Source organism: Cetorhinus maximus, chromosome 8 (genome assembly GCF_964194155.1).
Source record: "Cetorhinus maximus chromosome 8, sCetMax3.hap1.1, whole genome shotgun sequence".
Taxonomy (NCBI): domain Eukaryota; kingdom Metazoa; phylum Chordata; class Chondrichthyes; order Lamniformes; family Cetorhinidae; genus Cetorhinus; species Cetorhinus maximus.
The window spans coordinates 18,784,237-18,802,824 of NC_135886.1; the positions used below are offsets into that span (position 1 = coordinate 18,784,237).

The 18,588-nt window shown below is 48.3% G+C and overlaps 1 protein-coding gene across 1 annotated transcript in view; it reads left to right on the forward strand.

Annotated features, from left to right (window-relative positions):
* The first annotated feature begins 278 nt into the window (after window positions 1-278).
* The window catches only part of LOC144683486 (uncharacterized), a 28,227-nt gene continuing 9,917 nt past the window's right edge, over window positions 279-18,588 (forward strand). The window contains exon 1 of the mRNA XM_078546543.1: window positions 279-470. Within this exon, the coding sequence (XP_078402669.1) occupies window positions 321-470 (150 nt within the window). The 5' untranslated portion in view covers window positions 279-320. The remainder of the gene's footprint in view (window positions 471-18,588) is intronic.

Genomic DNA, 18,588 nt, shown 5'->3' on the forward strand with positions numbered 1-18,588 from the left:
CAGTGCCTCAAGAGGATGAATGATCTCCTCCGTTCCCCCAGGGTAAGTCACACTTCTCCTCACTCTCAACTCACACACTCACAAACCTATCACACACCCACAGGGCCTCACTCACTGTCGGTTCAAGGGACATCATCATTCACTCTCACACACTCACCGTCATTGTCCTTATCCCGTCCATAGGACCACTCACCTCCCACACAGGCCAGGCATACTTATCATCTGGCCCGGCAGGCATCCTGCTTACACTCTCTCCATCTCTATCCATGTAGGACAAGCTGGCACACAACAAGAGGGAGAGTTTGCAGACTGGTGGCAGAATGCCTGAAATTAAGGTCCTCACAGACTTTGAAAACAGAGCCATCCAGCTGGCCGGCGATGACCGGCACCGGTCCTGTGCTGACGGTGAGGTCGATGGTGCTCTACCAACTGAGGATCCAGCAGTGCAACATCCTTCAGACAACCATGCTGTAAGTAATGTGTTCCTCTTTCACAGGCCACTGCCCTGCACTAATTATCTCCCCTTGCTTTTGCAGGCACATCTGCCAAACAGTCGATGGAGTCCATGACCCAGGGCCTCCAATCAAGCCCCAAAGAAACCTCTGGAGAGGAATCTGGAGGCACCCTCCCTGAAGTCCCATCTCAGCATTTACCCACACCCTCCAGCAGTGCAGAGACACAGTGGAACCTCGGTGGGATCTAGCTTTAGAATAGCCCGGGATCACAATCTGGTGAGCGCATCGTACTTTCTGATCCACAGCAGGTGGCGGCAGGGACCTCCCTGGCATCTGGCACTCGGAGGACTGCTGGAGGCCAGAAATTTGCTGAGTCCAAGTCAAATGATGAGCCTCTGGATTCAGTCATGTCACAGTCGCTGGAGCTGCAAAGGCAAGCTCAGGAACATCAGGAAGGGATGTCTGCTGCACTCCTCAGATTGCAAGGCACGATGGAGGAGTCCGTCCGCCCTCACTCTGAGGTGATAGCGCCGGCATGCCAACGCACCGAGGTCAACACTGGTAAAATGGCGACCGCCTTGGTCCAGGACTTTGCTCCTGCACTGTTGCGCGGGCTCAACTCCATCGCTGATGCCTTGGTTGGCCTCCAACAGTGTGTACACGAGATGGGTGCCGGGCAGTTCGATCTCACTCCTTAGAGGAGATGGAGGAGCTGGAGGTATCCTCCAATGAGGAGGACGCCGATGGGGTTGAGGGTGAGGAGGTCCCTGTAGGCAATGATGATGAGGATGAGGCCCTCGCACTGGCTATATGAGGCAGGCACTCTCGGGAGGCCCTCATAGCTGCTAGATTTTTGGGGATGATGACGACATGCAGTGAGGTGACCCCATAGATCCTGCCATTGCATCTGTGAATGTTTGACTCCAGTCTGGATTATGGCAGCGCGAATACCCTCTGTGAGAATACTCCTGTCATGGAGACGCAGTGGAGGCCCTAATAGTCATTGTGTCTCCCCTTTGCAGCGCCAGGTGGTAAAGGGCACAGCAGATGGCGATGATGCGTGACACCCTCTGCGGACTGTACTCCACCAGAGCTCCACCAGGCCAGTCCAGGTACCAGAACCGCGTCTTCAGCATCTCCATGGTCTGCTCCATCAAGTTGCCCGTAGCAGCATGAGCCTCATTACATCGTCGTTCTGCAGCAGTCTGAGGCCACCGCACATGTGTCATCAGCCATGGCCTGTACGGGTAGCCCTTGTCCCCAAGGAGCCAACCCTGCAGCTTCTGTGAACACTGGAGTCCAGGGATCTGACTGACTCAGGATGTAGGCGTCGTACACACTCCCTGGAAACTGTGCGCACACCTGCAGGATGCGTTTCTGGTGGTCGCACACCAGCAGCACATTCAGCAGATGGAACCCCTTGCAGTTCCTGTAGTCCACGGTGCGTTGCAGTGGAGATCTGAGCGCCACATGAGTGCAGTCGGTTGCACCCTGTGCCCTGTGGGAAACCTGAGATCTGGGCGAATCGAATCGCTCTTGCATCCTGGCTGTCCTGGTCCCGGGTGAAATGCATAAAATTGTGTGTCCTCGCAAAGATGGCACCTGTGACCTCATGGATACACTTGTGGGTGGAGGCTTGTGAGACCCCACAGAGGTCACCTGTGGAGCCCTGGAAGGAGCCACTGGCGTAGAAATTGAGCACTGTAGTCACTTTCACAACCACTGGCAGTGGATGCCTCCATGTCCCCGTGGCGCCAAATCCCTGCAGTAGCTGGCAGATGTGATCAACCAGTTCCCTAGACATGCACAGTTTTCGGCAACACTGGTTCTCGGTTATCTGCAAGAATGCAAGGCAGCGTCTATAGACCCTGGGTGTCACTAGGCACTAGCCTGCGACAGCTCACTGTGGCTCTTGGGCAGCCTGTGCGAGAGTCCCAGCCACCCCTTCTTCCTGAGGTTGCTGCTCCTGCCTCTGCGCAGCCAGTAGCCTTAGTTGCTCTCTCCTCCATCGTCTTCGCACTCTGTAGGCCATCAGGCATACAGCTAGTTCACCAGGCCCCGTGATCCTGATGTACTCCTGCAAGATGAAAGAGAGAGACACATAGTTAACATGGGTGTACTAAGAACCTGTCCTGATTAAGTGTGACGGCCCCTTAACACTCCCCAGAGTATGCTGCCCACCACTTGGATGGCCAGAGTTTAGTGCGCTGCATGGCTGCCCAAAACCCCACCCACCTCCGCCCCACTCCACCTGACCGATTGGCGGCAGCTTTTCCCATTGGACTGCATGGTGTGCTCTCAGCTCAGGGAAAGGCACTCTCCTAACCCACGATGCAAAGCTGAACTGTTAACTTGAACCATGGGGGAGACTGGTCCAAACCGGGATGCTGACATTGCCAGGGTCTGTGTGACCCTCCAGCAGTGACTGCTCCATGACCAGCTTTAGCGAGGAGATTGTACAACGTGTGCAGTCACCCTACTGATCTGCAGACCACTAAAACGTTCATGACTTTGCAGTCTGTGCCGGGCCCTGGTGGGGGTGGGTGGTGTGAAAAGTTTTGGAGCACTTGGTGGTACTTTGATGTCTCTGCATTGCTTGAGTGAGCAGATAAGCTAGAAGACCGACTCCAATTATATTAATGTGGCTGCGCCTGAACTGTCTCAGTTTCAGAGGAATGGTCACTTTATACAAGTTTCCCTAATGCGTGGCCACTTCCCTCGCCCACCCTACCCCCCACCCCGAATGCTTGTGTGCTACATTCAACGACTGGGCGGCGCTGCACCCCCACCCTCACAAATTGTCTCAATGGCAGGGCTATCCTTAATCCCGACCCCCCAGTGCCCCTGAAGCTTGAAGTTCAACAGGTGAACCTGGCGAGCGCTGCACAATGTTACTGTGCACTCACCTCCAAGTTCCCCTCAAAGTGCAGCCTGCCAAGTGCACGTAGTTTATGTGCTGTTGTGAAACATGTCAGCGTGCTTTCCCGCCAACATGGACAGATGATCCAGCAGGGGGGACGATTCGGTAGGCTGGCTTGATAATGATATGATGATAATGATATGCTACAATGAGATTCCCGACGTCCGATAGTGGGAAACATGGCCTGCCGTTAGTGGACTGAGTGGATGATTGCGAACTGGTTTCCCGCTGTAGTAAAACCAATCACGCCACATTGTCCGCTCACACCACCGATCACGACCGACTCCAGTGGGCACGGAAAATTCCACCTATGGAAAATAGGAGCAGGAGGAGGTCATTCAGCCCTTCGGACCTGCTCTGCTATTCATTGATCATGGCTGATCCTCTATCTCAACACCATACTCCCACTCTCTCCCCATACCCCTTGACGCCTTTAGAGTCTAGAAACCTATTTCCTTAAATACATTCAGTGACTTGGCCTCCACAGCCTTCTGTGGTAGGGAATTCCACCACCCTCTGAGTGAGGAAGTTTCTCCTCATCTCAGTCCTAAATGCCTACCCTGTATCCTGAGTCTGTGCCCCCTTATTCTGGACCCCCCCCAGCCAAAGGAAACATCATCCCTGCATTCAATCTGTCTGGCCCTGTCAGAATTTTATACATTTCAATGCGATCCCCTCTCATTCTTCTAAACTCCAGTGAATACAGACCCAGTCGATCCAATATCTCCTCTTACGACAATCCTGCCATCCTAGGAATCAGTCTGGTGAACCTTCGCTGCACTCCCTCTATGGCAAATATGTCCTTTCTTAGGTAAGGAGACCAAAATGGCACACAATACTGCAGGTGTGGTCTCACCTGGAGACCTCCATCTCGAACCACCCATAGCCGCATTCCCATCATTGGTCCACCCCCTAGGCACATTGCCTTCCCATTGCCAATTGGAAAGGGACAGACCCACTATTACCCAATTGAATTACTCCTCACTGCTCGTGAAACGACCTTTTCTTCCTGCCATCTCCAATATTTTTCTCATTAATAATCAAATGTGTTCAAAGTAAAGGAAAAAAAAAATTTGTTTAATTCCCCCTATAATTTGACCGCATGATTTTTTTTTAACCAGTGTCCTGGAGATTCAAATTCGATTCTTGTCAACTCCAAGACAACCCTGGGCAGTTGGCAATGTTAGGGGAAAATCTTTGGAGAAGGATGTGAGATTGAGGAAAATCCATTTAGCCCACCAGCAACTGCTCTTCTTTCAGGAAAATCAATCCAACCGTTTCCATTTTGCTCGTGCAGACACAGATTTTCTCTTTTTTTGAATCAGAAATTGATTGTAGGCCCCAGCTCAAAGGAATATTCGTTTTGTTTAAATCCAGGAACCTGTGAAACGTTGGTTTGATGACACTTTCTGCCCGCCCTAGTTGCCCGGAAGCCTTTGGTTTTTTTAACAGACTGAGGCCCTAAATTAAATTTAGGAAATTTTGAGAATTTTGATATTTGCTGCATGCAAGTGATTCAGTGTGTGGAAAATCTCTTCTTTATATTGCTTCCCTCTGTGCCAAAACTGGAATTTTATCGATGATTTCTCTGGGCTTTTCTTAATTTTGAGATACCAGTTTTAAATGCCACTCAATCTGGGAGTTACACTTTAATGAGAAGTCAATGGGCTCCATTTTATGTGCCCCTGACAGGGGGTGTTTCCAAGTGAGTGCCCACCCATCCCACCAGCTTCCCACCCACACCTGAGCTCATCCCCTTAATGCAGGGGTTGGGCGGGTGCTGAAATCGGCAGCCCACCTTCCACCACCACCTTCTCAAGGGCAGTTAGGGATGGGCAATAAATGCTGGCCCAGCCAGCGAAGCCCACACATCCCTTGAATGAATAAAAAAAGAAATTTTCAAATAGGTGAGCAACAGTCAATTAGACTTGTTACCAAGCCTATCTACCCCGATAATATGCCGCCCAAGCCATAAAATGTTTGGCGCAGGAAGACGAGCAGGAGCAGGCAGCTCAATTTTTCAATTACCTTCTTCAAAGGGCAGGAATTAAGGGAGGGGGGGGTGCCTACACTTTGCAGATCGGGAGAGCTCCCGTAAGATCGAACCCCACCTTCTTCCTAAGCCCTCTCAGCCTCGAACCCAACCATCCCCATCACACCGCCCTCATCCCTGACCATCTGAAATCCTCCCTGCTCAAGACCCCGGACTTACCGGCCTGTGGATCCCTGCGCCTTCTTACTCCTCTTCTTGCCGTCCTGGCAGCCGCGACTGACACGCCCTTGGCCCCGCTGGAAATGGCAGAGGGAGGGCTTCCTCCCTAGTGATGGGCGGAAGTCCCACATTGGCCTTGTTAAGCCCGCGTGTGTCCCTCAGCACGTAGTCCTGGACTTTGGATTGTGTCAGTCCGCAACACTCGGTCGGGGACAACTCTTTTCGCTGGAAGACCAACAAGTTTCGGGCAGACCAAAGCACGTCTTTCACCGAGTTGATGATCCTCCAGCTGCAGTTGATGTTTGTCTCGGTGTGTGTCCCTGGGAACAGCCCGTAGAGCACAGAGTCCTGTGTCACAGAACTGCTCGGGATGAACCTCGACAGCAACCACTGCATCTCTCTCCAGACCTTCTTTGCAAAGGCACAATCCACAAGGAGGTGAACAACGGTCTCTTCCCCACCACAGCCACCTCGAGGGCAATGTGCAGAGGGGGTGAGATTCCTGACGTGTAGGAAGGATCTGACGGGGAGTGCCTTTCTCACCACCAGCCAAGCCACGTCTTGGTGCTTGTTGGAAAGTTCTGGCGATGAGGCATTCTGCCAAATGACTTTGACAGTCTGCTCGGGGAACCATCCCACAGGATCCACCCTCTCCTTTTCCCTCAGGGCCTCTAAGACGTTACATGCTGACCACTGCCTGATGGACTTGTGGTCAAAGGTGTTTTTCTGCATAAATTTTTCCACCAGGGACAGGTGGTACGGCACGGTCCAACTACTTGGAGCGTTCCGCGGCAGCGTGGCCAGACCCATCCTTCGCAACACCAGGGACAGGTAGAACCTCAGCACATAGTGACACTTGGTGTTTGCGTACTGAGGGCCTACGCACCGCTTGATGCAGCCACACACAAAGGTGGCCATCAGTATGAGGGCGATGTTGGGCACTTTTTTTCCCCCTTTATCTAGAGGCTTGTACATCGCGTCCCTGCGGACACGATCCATTTTTGACCTCCAGATAAAGCGGAAGATGGCTCGAGTGATCGCCACCACGCAGGAGTGTGGAATGGGCCAGACCTGCGCCACGTACAGCAACAGCGAGAGTGCCTCACACCTGATGACCAGGTTCTTGCCCGCAATGGAGAGGGAGCGTCGCTCCCACATGTCCAGTTTCCTTTTCACCATAGACACTCGCTCCTTCCAGTTTCTAACGCATGCCCTGGTCCCTCCGAACCATATCCCCAGCACCTTCAGGCCGTCAGCCCTAATGGTGAAGGGGACAAAGGATCGGTCAGCCCAGTTCCCAAATAACATGGCCTCGCTCTTCCCACGATTTACCTTGGCTCCCGAGGCCAGTTCGAACTGGTCGCAGATGTGGATCAGTCTGCGCACCGACAGCGGATCCGAGCAGAAGATGGCGACATCATCCATGTACAGGGAGGCTTTGACCTGAGTGCCTCCACTGCCTGGGATCATCACTCCTCTTATGCCCGGATCCTTCCTGATGGACTCGGCAAAGGGTTCTATGCAACACACGAAAAGAACAGACGAGAGAGGACAGCCCTGCCTGACTCCAGATTTAATCGGAAAGCTATCTGTTTCCCACCCATTGATTGAGACTGTGCTACTGATGTTAGTGTAGAGCAGTTGGATCCAATTTCGAATTCCCTCCCCAAACCCCATTTTGGAGAGCACATCCACCATGTAGGTGTGCGATACTCTGTCAAAGGCCTTCTCCTGATCCAAGTTGATGAGGCAGGTATCCACACCCCTATCCTGCACATAGGCAATCGTATCCCTGAGCAGCGCGAGGCTGTCAGAGATCTTCCTGCCTGGCACAGTGCAGGTCTGGTCAGGGTGAGTCACCAATTCCAGAGCGGATTTGACCCGATTGGCGATGACCTTGGACAGAATCTTATAGTCCACATTCAACAGTGAAATGGGTCGCCAATTTCTAATTTCCTCCCTTCCCCCCTTGTGCTTGTAGATGAGGGTGATGATGCCTTTCCTCATGGATTCTGACATGCTGCCGGCCAGGAGCATACTCTCGTACACTTCTAGCAGATCTGGGCCGATCCAGTCCCACAGAGCCGAATACAACTCCGCTGGCAAGCCGTCGCTTCCGGGAGTTTTACTCTTCTCGAAGGACTCAAGGGCCTTAGTTCGTCAGGTGTTAGAGCGGTTTTTCCAGGCTCTCCCGTGTACTGTCGTCTAAGACCTCCGTGATAGAGGACAGGAAGGACTGGGAGGCCGTGCTGTCCGTGGGTTTCACGTCATACAATCCGGCATAAAAGGATTTGCTGATCCTCAAAATGTTGGACTGCGATGACTTTACTGAGCCGTCTTCTTCCTTCAGGCTGCTGATCACAGAGCTCTCTCTGTGTACCTTTTGGAAGAAGAAACGTGAGCACGTCTCATCCTGTTCCACGGAGCGGACTCTGGAACGAGAGATGATCTTGGAGGCCTCCGAGGCAAAGTGCGAGGCTTGCTGGCCTCTTCACCTCTTGGAGTTCCTCCTTGACACCGACCCCCATCGACTGCAGCCGGAGCAGATTCTGCATGACATTTCCCTCTGTTCCTTTCTAGCTTTCTGGGTGCCTTTGAGGATGAAAAACCTCTTGATGTTTCCCTTGATCGCTTCCCACCAGTGTGTCAGGGACTCAAAGAGGGATTTCACGGTTCTCCAACCTTTGTAATCCCTCTTGAGCTCCTCAATGTTCTCTGGGGTCAGCAGTTGCACATTTAGCTTCCATGCCCCCCTGCCCACCCTCTGGTCCTTCCCTAAGTGGCAGTCCGCCAGTAGGAGGCAGTGGTCAGAGAAAAACACCGGCTTGACGTCGGTGGATCTGACCGCGAACGCGCGGGACACAAACAGGAAGTCTATCCTGGAACGGATGGACCCGTCTGGCCGTGACCAGGTGCATCTACGCTGCGCTCCGTCTGCAGGGTTGCTGAAGACGTCGTGCAGCTTGGCGTCCTTAACTGTTTCCATCAGGGATCTGGACGTAGCGTCCAATCTGCTGTCGGCCCTGCCGGATCGTCCAGCCGCATCGATGATGCAGTTGAAGTCACCACCCAGAATGACCGGCCTGGAGGTCGCCAGCAGCAGTGGGAGCTGCTGAAAAACCTCCAGCCGCTCGGCCCCTTGTGCCGGGCCGTACACGTTAATTAACCGGAGTGGAGCTTTCTTGTACATTACGTCTGCTACGAGGAGGCGCCCGCCAACCACCTCCTTAACCTCGGAGATGGTGAAGTTGCTTCCCCGCAGCAGAATACCCAGGCCGGAGGAACGAGAGTCGTTTCCGCCCGACCAGATCGATGGCCCATGGGACAACCATCGTGACCATTGCCTGTAGGAGCTGAGGTGTGGTATCGCACACTCCTGCAGAAACAACAGGTCAGCTTTGACCTTGGCAAGGTAGTCCAAGGTCGCAACACATCGCGTAGTAGATTTAATGCTACGCACATTTATGGATACAATCTTTAAACCCATTTTAAAGCATTTATTCTCCTACCAAACCTGTTGTCTCTGAAAGTCCCAGACCTTTAGTCTGCTCCTTCATACCCGTAGTGAGCTCAAATTCCTTCACTTTAGATGGGCTGAGGAAGTTCTCATTGGCAGTGTTCTGCTCAAGTGGCATCTGGGGGTTCGCGTAGAGAGCGGGGTTTGAGATGACCTTTGCTGGAGAAGCTTCTCCAAAACTCACCCCCTCTGGGGCGTTGCTGTTCCCGGCTTCCCGGAGCTGGGGTGCGATGATTGCCTCACTGCTCCCAGATTCCTGGGGCTGTGGTGCACTGGCCTCCTCGGGTTGCAGGCAAAGTTGGGGTGCGCTGGTCTCCTTGTTGTCTCCAATGTTCTGGAGATCGGGTGTCCCGTCCTCCAACGTCCTAGAGCTTTGCCGCTTCTTCTGTCGGTGCCGCCCTGGCACTTCTTCGTCCGAAGAGCTGCTGCCTTTGTCATCCATGTCAGATGGGAGACGCCTCTTGCCACTTGTCTGGGAAATGGCTTTGCTTCTTCTTCGCTTCTTCTTCCTTTTGGCTCTCTGCACCGTCTGCCACTCCCCCTGCTGCTTTTCCACTGCTGCCTCCTCCTCCATTGATTCGCTGTCCTGAGGACAGGGAGGTTCAGGGGGTAGTGCTGTTGATTGGCTATCTGTTGCCTCAATCTCTTCCTCCACCTTGTCTCTCTCTGTGTCCTGCTTTGTCCCGTTGAGCTCCCTGGGGGCCTTGGTGGTTGGAGTGACACGAAGCATTTCTTCTGCTTCCCCCTCATTGGCTTTGGCTGCCTGTGCGTAAGTACGGCAACGTTTGGGGCAGGTCCTGTAGAGGTGACCTGCCTCGCCACACAGGTTGCAGCACTTAGCCTGTTTGCAGTCTTTTGTCTGGTGCCCTTCCTGTTTGCAGATCTTGCAGAGGGAGGCGCTGCAGTTGGCCGCCACATGACCAGCCTTGCCGCATGAGCGACAATGCTTGGGTTGCCCAGCGTAGACCAGGTAGCCACGGTTTCCCCCAATAGCGAAACTGGAAGGAGGGTGGAAAGTGGCTCCCTTACCGTCGGTCTTTAGCATGACCTTAAACTGGCGTTTGCCTGTCCAGATCCCCAAATCGTCTCGAATCTCGGTGCTGCTCCCCACCTTATCGAAGTACCTGGTGAAGAAGGTGACCACGTCGGCGACAAGGACGAAGGGGTTGTACAGATGCACCATCACCACCCGGTCCCGTTGCAACGGCAGAGCAAAGAGCGGCTCCGCCATCAGGATCTTCATCTCCGGCTGGTCTCTCTTCTCCTCGAACACCCTCAGGAGCTGGATGCAGTCTGCCACTCGCTGGAATGTCACGTCAAAAAATCCAGCGCTGGGGAAGTCCTGCAGGGTGTAGATCTCTGCAGCTTCAAAATCGCACGCCTTCAACAGGATCCTCCTGGCGAAGAAGGCCCGATCCATAGGTGATCCTCTTTGCAGTCCTTCACCGTGACTCGGACAGTGTTAGATACCCCATGTTATGGGTTTCGATTGGTTATAGCTTTTGCTTCCCAACCTTGCCTTGGCAGAACCATGCACATGGTCTCTCCCCTGCCAGGTAAGTATATACCCCCCCAATATTTTTGCTCATGGATTAACTGTACAGTTTACTGCCAGTTGTTCTGCCAGTCATGGCTCAGTTGTTGCACTCTCACCTTTGAGTCACAAGGTTCAGGGTTCAAGTCCAACTCCAGTGTTTGAATGCAAAAATCAAGGCTGACACTCCAGTGCAATACTGATTGAGTGCTGCACTGTTGGAGATGACATCTTTCAGATGAGATGTTAAAATGAGACCCCATCTGACTGTTTGGGTAGATATAAAAAAATCCCACGGCATGACTTTGAAGAACAGGAGGGAATCGAGTTCTGGACATCTCTGATGTTCTGGCCAATATTTATGCCACAATCAACATCACAAAAACAGATTATCTGGTCATTATCACATTGCTGTTTGTGGGAGTATACAAATTAGCTGCAGTGTTTTCTACATTACAACAGTGACTATACTTCAAAAGTATCTCATTGGCTGTAAAATGCTTTGAGATGTCCAGTGGTTGTGAAAAGCACTGTATAAATGCACCTCTTATTTCTTTTTGTACCTCTTTGAAGGGGGCAAAATATGTTGGCATGAAGAGGAGTGAATTTGCATTTACGTTTCATGCTTTAGGACATTTCAAAAAGAGTTTTTGCAACCAACAAAATACTTTTCAAATGTAAGTTTCAATTTTAATCTAAGTCACCCAGTAGGAGCGAGGCAGGTGCGGGTCAAGTGCCCTGTTTACACCCGACCAATCTTTACATTCCTTTGACTTTGGGCGGGTCAGGTTGTTTTGTTCATTCTCGGGATGTGCATGTCACTGGCATTTATTGCCTCTCCTGAGATGCCTAAAGAGGATAGTAATGAGTAATAATATGGTGCAGGTACTCCCAAGGTGCTGTTAAATAAGGAGCTCCAGGACATTGACTCAGTGAAGATGAATAATCCACGATATGACTAAGTCAGGATGGTATGTTAACACTCAATTTACCACAAGTATATGTCTTACTAACAATTCATCAATTAAGTTTGCCTGAGTATATTGATATTTACCCTGCTGGATTGATTTGGAAATAGTATGATCGCCCTGTAATATCATAGGAAATGGCTGCTGAAAATTACCTGAAGGAAAACCACCTTGAAATGAAACCTGGATGTTAATGTTACTCTGCTGCTCACGATAACGCCATTCAGTTTGTCATTCTCTGGAGCACAGAGATAAATTGGGCATTTCTCACTCTGACCGTGCAGATACTTCATCAATCCAATTAACCTGGATAAAGGGAGTACGGGTTGAAGAATCAGGGCCACAGAGTGCAGTGGATCTTTCCAACTCTTCAAATATAGTTCATAGCTGGGCATGTTGGTTTGGTGAATTTACATTCTATACTGAGGATTAAGATTCCTTATTTAAAAACAGAAAATGCTGGAACTGAATTGATGTTCTGATGAAAGGTCATCAACCTGTTTCTCTCTTCACACTTATTGCCAGTTCTGCTGAGTATTTCCAGCAGAAATTTTTATTTCACAATTCCAGCATTTGCAGTATTTTGCTCCCATATTAAGATTCCTCATTTCCACTTAGGAAATACTTCATCTTGAGTTCGGTAAGAGAAATTCAAAGGGTCTCATCTGATTGGTTTGTTCAATTCAGCCCTTGCAAACTGTTGCAAGACTTCTCATGAAGCTGAACGCAAACTGGAGGAATAGCAACTCATCTTCCGACTAGGCACTTTACAGTCTTCCGGACTTAATACTGAGTTCAACAATTTCAGATCATGAACTCTCTCCTCCATCCCCTGCCCCCTTTCTGATCCCCCTTTTTCCAATAATTTATAATTTTTTAACAAATATTCTTTTTTCTTTTCCCTCCTATTTTAAAATTTATTTCGATCTATCGTTTCATCTCCACCTTTTAGCCCATTTTGATCCCTTCCCCCCACCCCACCCCCACTAGGGCCATCTGCCACTAGCTTGTCCTGCTTTCTATCCTTAATGTCACCATTAGCACATCCTTTAGATAATATCACCACCGTCAACACCCCTTTGTCCTTTTGTCTATGACATCTTTGGCAGTCTTTTCTTGGCCTCCACCTATCACTGGCCCCATATCGAGCTCTCCTGTCCCACCCCCTCCTACCAGTTTATATTTCATCTCATTTATATATGTCTTAGTTCTGATGAAGGGTCATACGGACTCGAAATGTCAACTGTATCCCTCTCTGCAGATGCTGTCAGACCTGCTGAGTTTTTGCAGGTATTTTTGTTTTTGTTCTCATACTGTATTGCTGGTGGGTTACAGTTCACTCAAGAAGTTCAAGTTGCTGTGGCAACAAGCATTTTGGTAGTCTGGAATTATGGACAGTGATGGTAGAGGCACAGGTATTCTTGGCATGACATGGCTAACCAGGAATCTCTCCTGCTCTTACCACTTGCCAATGGCAAGGTTGACACTCAACCTGTTTGGCCACTTGATGCACACACCTTCCTTGGCCATCAAGTCCTGGGGTGGGGCTGGAGCCCAGAGGTGTTGGCTGAAAGGTGCAGTTGCTGCCCACTGCTCACAAGACCTCCCACATTGTTTTGCATTGCACAATAAGGTATTTCACCTCTATTACTCACTTATATAGATAACTCTATTTGTGAATAAACCTGTTTGACCATGTAGCCTATTGCTTAAAGGTATCAGACATGGCTGGTTTTATCTGTCATCTGAACTGATTTGAGCTATAGTGCTATTGTTTGTACTAATTCGTAACAAGTTTACAATAAAAGCAAGGAATGTTTATCTTGGAGTATGCTATGTGTACAAGGTTAAGTTTCAAATCATAGGGAGTGCAAGTTTACCTAGGCCTTTTGTGATTAAAAAGGAGAAAAGGGTATCAGCAGCAACAACAATGGTAGTATCTCTCCCAACTGCAAAATATTAATGGAGAAAATCAAGTTTCTTCATGTATGTAATCTACTTGAAGATTTTTAACCGTTCAATTAACTATATCTTTATCTTTCCCTATGTTCCCATTGTTGCCCAGTGAATTATTCATGTGTACTTACAATTCATTTAGTTACTGCCCTGAACTCATGGAACACTGTAGGATAGAATAGCTCCTCAGCTTGTGTTTGGTGAACTTGGGCTGCTGTTATGACTAACTTTGCTATTTATAAACCATCTGCAACCATTCCTTCCCTTTGCAGATGAGTAACAAAAGACCACAGAATGGAAATGAGCATTCACTTTGAAATGCAATCAATTCATTTCTCCCTTCTGGACACAAGTGTCATTGAGGGCGCAGTTTATTCAGAAGGTTTTCATTTGACCTTTTAAAAAGTTCTACGAGATCTTTTCCAACTTAAAAAAATGCCCTCCCAAAAAAAAAATCACAGTTAAGATATCTCGCGTTCAAGGAAAATTTATTCCAAGAACTTCCGAGAAATGTATATAAACACAAATTTCCATGATAGGCTGCCAGACTTGAGGAATTCCCCAGACTTTCAATATTCTTGAAAGCTATTTGTTAACATTTGTATCACTACCTTTCCATTGTTGGAGGGTTTATATTTACACACCATCAGGCTTCAAATCCTTTCATGTTAGCAGGCCTGTGATCTTTCCTTGTCTTTTTCACATTGGTTATCTGATTCCAGCTGTTATACACTTTTTGCTGTTTTTCTTAGAAATATCTGGGATTTATGCTAGTTTACACTATTATCTCTTGTTTAAAATATGTTCGCTCTCTGCATCAGTGTATGCGGGTATGTCTAATGTTGACCAATATCCTTCAAGGAAAGGAGTCTGCTGATGCTACCCAAGCTGGGCTACAAACAACGCCAATCCTCTTGCATGGCGTAGCAAGTCATTCTGTTGCCAGGGCAATTAGGAATTGGCAATAAATGCAGCCTTGTCATTGTTTCCCACATCGTGAGTTATTTAAAACATGTGTGATGTTCCCCGATTTTGTTTAATATTGTTCAAAGGCACCACTCAAGTGTAGTAAGATGAAAGACTTGCATTTATATAGCACCTTTCATGTCCACGGTACATGCCAAAGTATTTTCCAGCCAATAAGGTACGTTTTTTGAAGTGTGACCACTGTTGTAATGTAGAAAATGTGGCATCGAATATGTGTACAGTAAGCTCCCACAAGCAGCAATGTGATAATGACCAAGTAACCTGTTTTTTGTGATGATGAGTGAGGGATAAATATTGGCTAGACCATGATAGGTAATTCAATAAAAGCAAAAAACTGCGGATGCTGGAAATCCAAAACAAAAATAAAAATACCTGGAAAAACTCAGCAGGTCTGACAGCACCTGCGGAGAGGAACACAGTTAACGTTTCGAGTCCGTATGACTCTTTAACAGAACTAAGTAAAAATAGAAAAGAGGTGAAATATAAGCTGGTTTAAGGCAGGGGGTGGTGGGACAAGTAGAGCTGGATAGAGGGCCTGTGATAGGTGGAGATTACCCTGTTCTTCTTCGAAATATTGCTGTGGGATCTTTTATATTCACTTGAGGGAGCAGAAGGAGTCTTGGTTTTGCATCTCATCTGGAAATTGGCGACTCCAACAGTGTAGCACTGCCTCAGAATCTCACTGGAGTGTAAGTTTTGATCTTTGTGCTCAAGTCTCTGGAGTGGGACTTCTGACTCGAAGGTGAGAGTGCTATCAACTGAGCCACAGCTGACACCAGCAGCTTGCTACTGAAGTTTTCAGAAAGTAAAAGGTCAAGCTGTCTGCATTTATCAAACTTGTCAATGTTATCCTTTGACAGTACATTTATTTCAGCATTTGACTTTGTGTCTTTTAATCATTCTCATCTGTATTTTTTTATGCTGTCATATACATGCATTCCTCTTCTAAGGAATACCAGATTGATTTTAACATTAAGTTCACTGCGCTTGGTATTGCCAAACCAACTTCCCCTCCCTATACTAAGCAGGCTTAACATTGCTAACTTTATGAGTTCAGACTAGACTGGGCACAGTTGCCGATGGTATGAAGAACTTTATTTTAGCTGTTTTATTAATGAAAGCAAAAGAGGAACAGGTTTCTGCATGTTAATCTTTCACTTCAAGCTTGCTATTATCAGCAAAGCAAATTAAATATAGAAGTGTATCAACATTAATTGGCCATAAATCAGAACAAGATATTCTGTTCTTGATGAATCAGCATTGCAATGTTGTGTGTGACCCTGCCTTTCCCCTGAACTGATCATTAATTCCGGTGGTCTCCTGCTGTAACCTCAATCAGAGACCAGCAGAGCCCTGAGCAAATGCATAAGTGGCTATTTTCAGTCATTTACACCGTTCCCCTGGGGTTTCCACGAGTCTCCCTTCGAGGTTGCAGTAGAGATGGTAGAACAGTCACTGAATTTCAGCACACTTGCCCTCCAAAGGGCTTGGCTAGGCCAAAAATGGACGATAGTGAATCTTTTGCTTATGTTACTCCCCACCTGATATTACATAAGGTTACATAGGATATACAGCACAGAAACAGGCCATTTGGCCCAACCAGTCCATACTGGTGTTTATGTTCCACTTGAGCTTCCTCCCATCTTTTCTCCTCTAAATCTACCATGATAACCATTGATTCCCTTCTCCTTCATAGGGGGCTTGTCTGGTTTCTCCCTAAATGTATCTATAGTATTTGCTTTGGTAGGGAGTTCTATATTCTCACCACGCTTTGGGTGAATAGGTTCCTTCTGAATTACCTATTGGATTTCTTGGTGACTTTCTTGTATTGACGGCCTTTAGTTATGCTCTTCCACAAGAGGAAACATTCTCTCTGTATCCATTCTTTTTAAAAAAAAATTGGCCAGGTGGTTATTATGGCCTGCTGATTCACTTTCACTTGGATGGAGCTGAGGGACTGTCTGGCTGAGGGTGGCGGCCGCTTGGCAGAGCTCCCTGTGAACCAAAGTGGAGATAATTAGTGCATGGCAGCAGAGTCAAAAATAGGAGCGTGCACTCACATTTGTGTTGAGAGAGGGATGGTGTGGTGCAGGATCCTCATGTGGGTTTTGGTTGCCAACAGCATCATCCCAGCGTGATGGCATGCTCCTCAAAGCGAGTGAGGGGCCTAATGTCAGTCACTCCACCCCTGGTCTCCCTGTTGATGTGAGCCAGCTTTTCCTGCATGAAAACAGATGGAGAGAGTGCAAGCAGGAAGCATGCCATGGCAGGTGATAAGGATGCGTGGAATGTTTGTGTAGTGAGCGGAGCCATGGATGGGATGAGGTTGCGAGCTCTAGAGGCTGATGGAGATGTGAGGATGTTGTCCCCTGAGGTGTGAGTCCCCGTGGATATGTGATGAGTTTGGGAGTGTGCGCTGAGAGTGATGCAGTGGTTGACTTACCCTGGTGGATCAGATGAGATTATTCATCCTCTTCCTGCACTGGATGGCTGACCTCCTCTGTGCTCCGTCGGCACTGACCGCTGCTGCCACCACCTCCCAGCTTGGATTGATGACTCTGGTGAACCTCCTGCAGCTAGAGCAGGGCTAGAGGACATCAAGGTGGCCTTCTACTGTGTCCAATAAGTGCCCCAGAGAGGCATCACTAAATTTGGGGGCTGCCGTCACCTTTTTTTTTCAGGGTCATCTGTCGCCTGGAGCAGTCCTGGCTGTAGACTGAAGACACTGAAGTATGCTGCCCTCTGGTGCACTTTAAATATGGCGCCCAGAGCGTGTAAGCGCCGAGGTCATGGCGTGGCGGTTAAATCTGAGCCTGCCTGCCAGCGATCCGGCGTGTTTCCCGTGAATGAATTACTAATGAGGCAAGATGCGTTAGGAAGGGGACGATCCCGCCTGAAAGCCTGGCATTGTGGCCAGTGGATAAAACATCGTTTCCCATGTCCGCTATCACGCTTAATGCAATTTTGGGACAATTTCGCCCTAAGAGGTACAGCTGATATAAATACATGGAATACCTAACGTGGACTGAGTACACAACTAGATGACATTAGTTTAAAATGAACAAATGTCAAGTGAGAGTCGAAAGAAAGAATGAAAGAGAGACAGGGAGCAAAAGAATATGAATGAATGAATGAATTGTATTTGTATAGCATCTTTCACGACCTCAAGGTGTCACAAAGCATTTTACAGCCAATGAAGTTCAATGAAATGTAGTCACTGTTGTAATGTAGGAAAGGTGACAACTAATATGTGCACAGATTGAAACTATTCTTTTCCCAAGCAGGACAATGGATTCGTGGAACAGAGTCTTAATAATCACAGCTGAGGTTATGTGCATTAAGCCTTTCAAACAGAATTTTATAAATATTTGGAAAGGAATGAGATTGAAAGCTTTAGGAATAAACATAAAAAAGAAATGATTGAATATTCCGTGATGCTTCCTGTAGAGTCAGAGGCTTTATTCAGACAGACAGCCAACAGAGTGAACATAGGAGACGTTACAGATGTATAGATTTGCAAAAGGTTTCAGAGATATGAGAGTACCCATACATAACTATCACTGAGGAGCTCGGGGGCAGGGAACTAGGCCCCGCAATAGAATAGATTTGCCTGGTCTGTGAAAGCAGCAGACTTGATGGGCTGAAAGATTTGTCCTTATTCTGTGTGCTGTCTTGCATAATTTTTTCTGTTCTCTTTTAGCTGTTTGTCTGTGCGTGACAATTGAGAGTGCTGTGTAGAGAGGCTGCTTCATCTTTCTGCTCAGATTTGGAGCATGAATTTGAAAGTATTATGCAGGGTGGTATTGACCGTTCTCACTGAATGACTGTCCCGTAACATTTTCTGTTTTGCATTGTTGCGCTGAAAGCATTGTCCAGTTATTCTTGCATTTTTAAAATATAATCTGCACCTGGCATGTTACGAATTTATCATTTGTGCTTGATTTGATTCAGTGACTAATCCACTTTCTATTGGTGTTGAACTGTGCTGCATTTGAAATCCCAGATTGTTCTCTTTAGTTCTGGTTACCGTTTCTGCTGT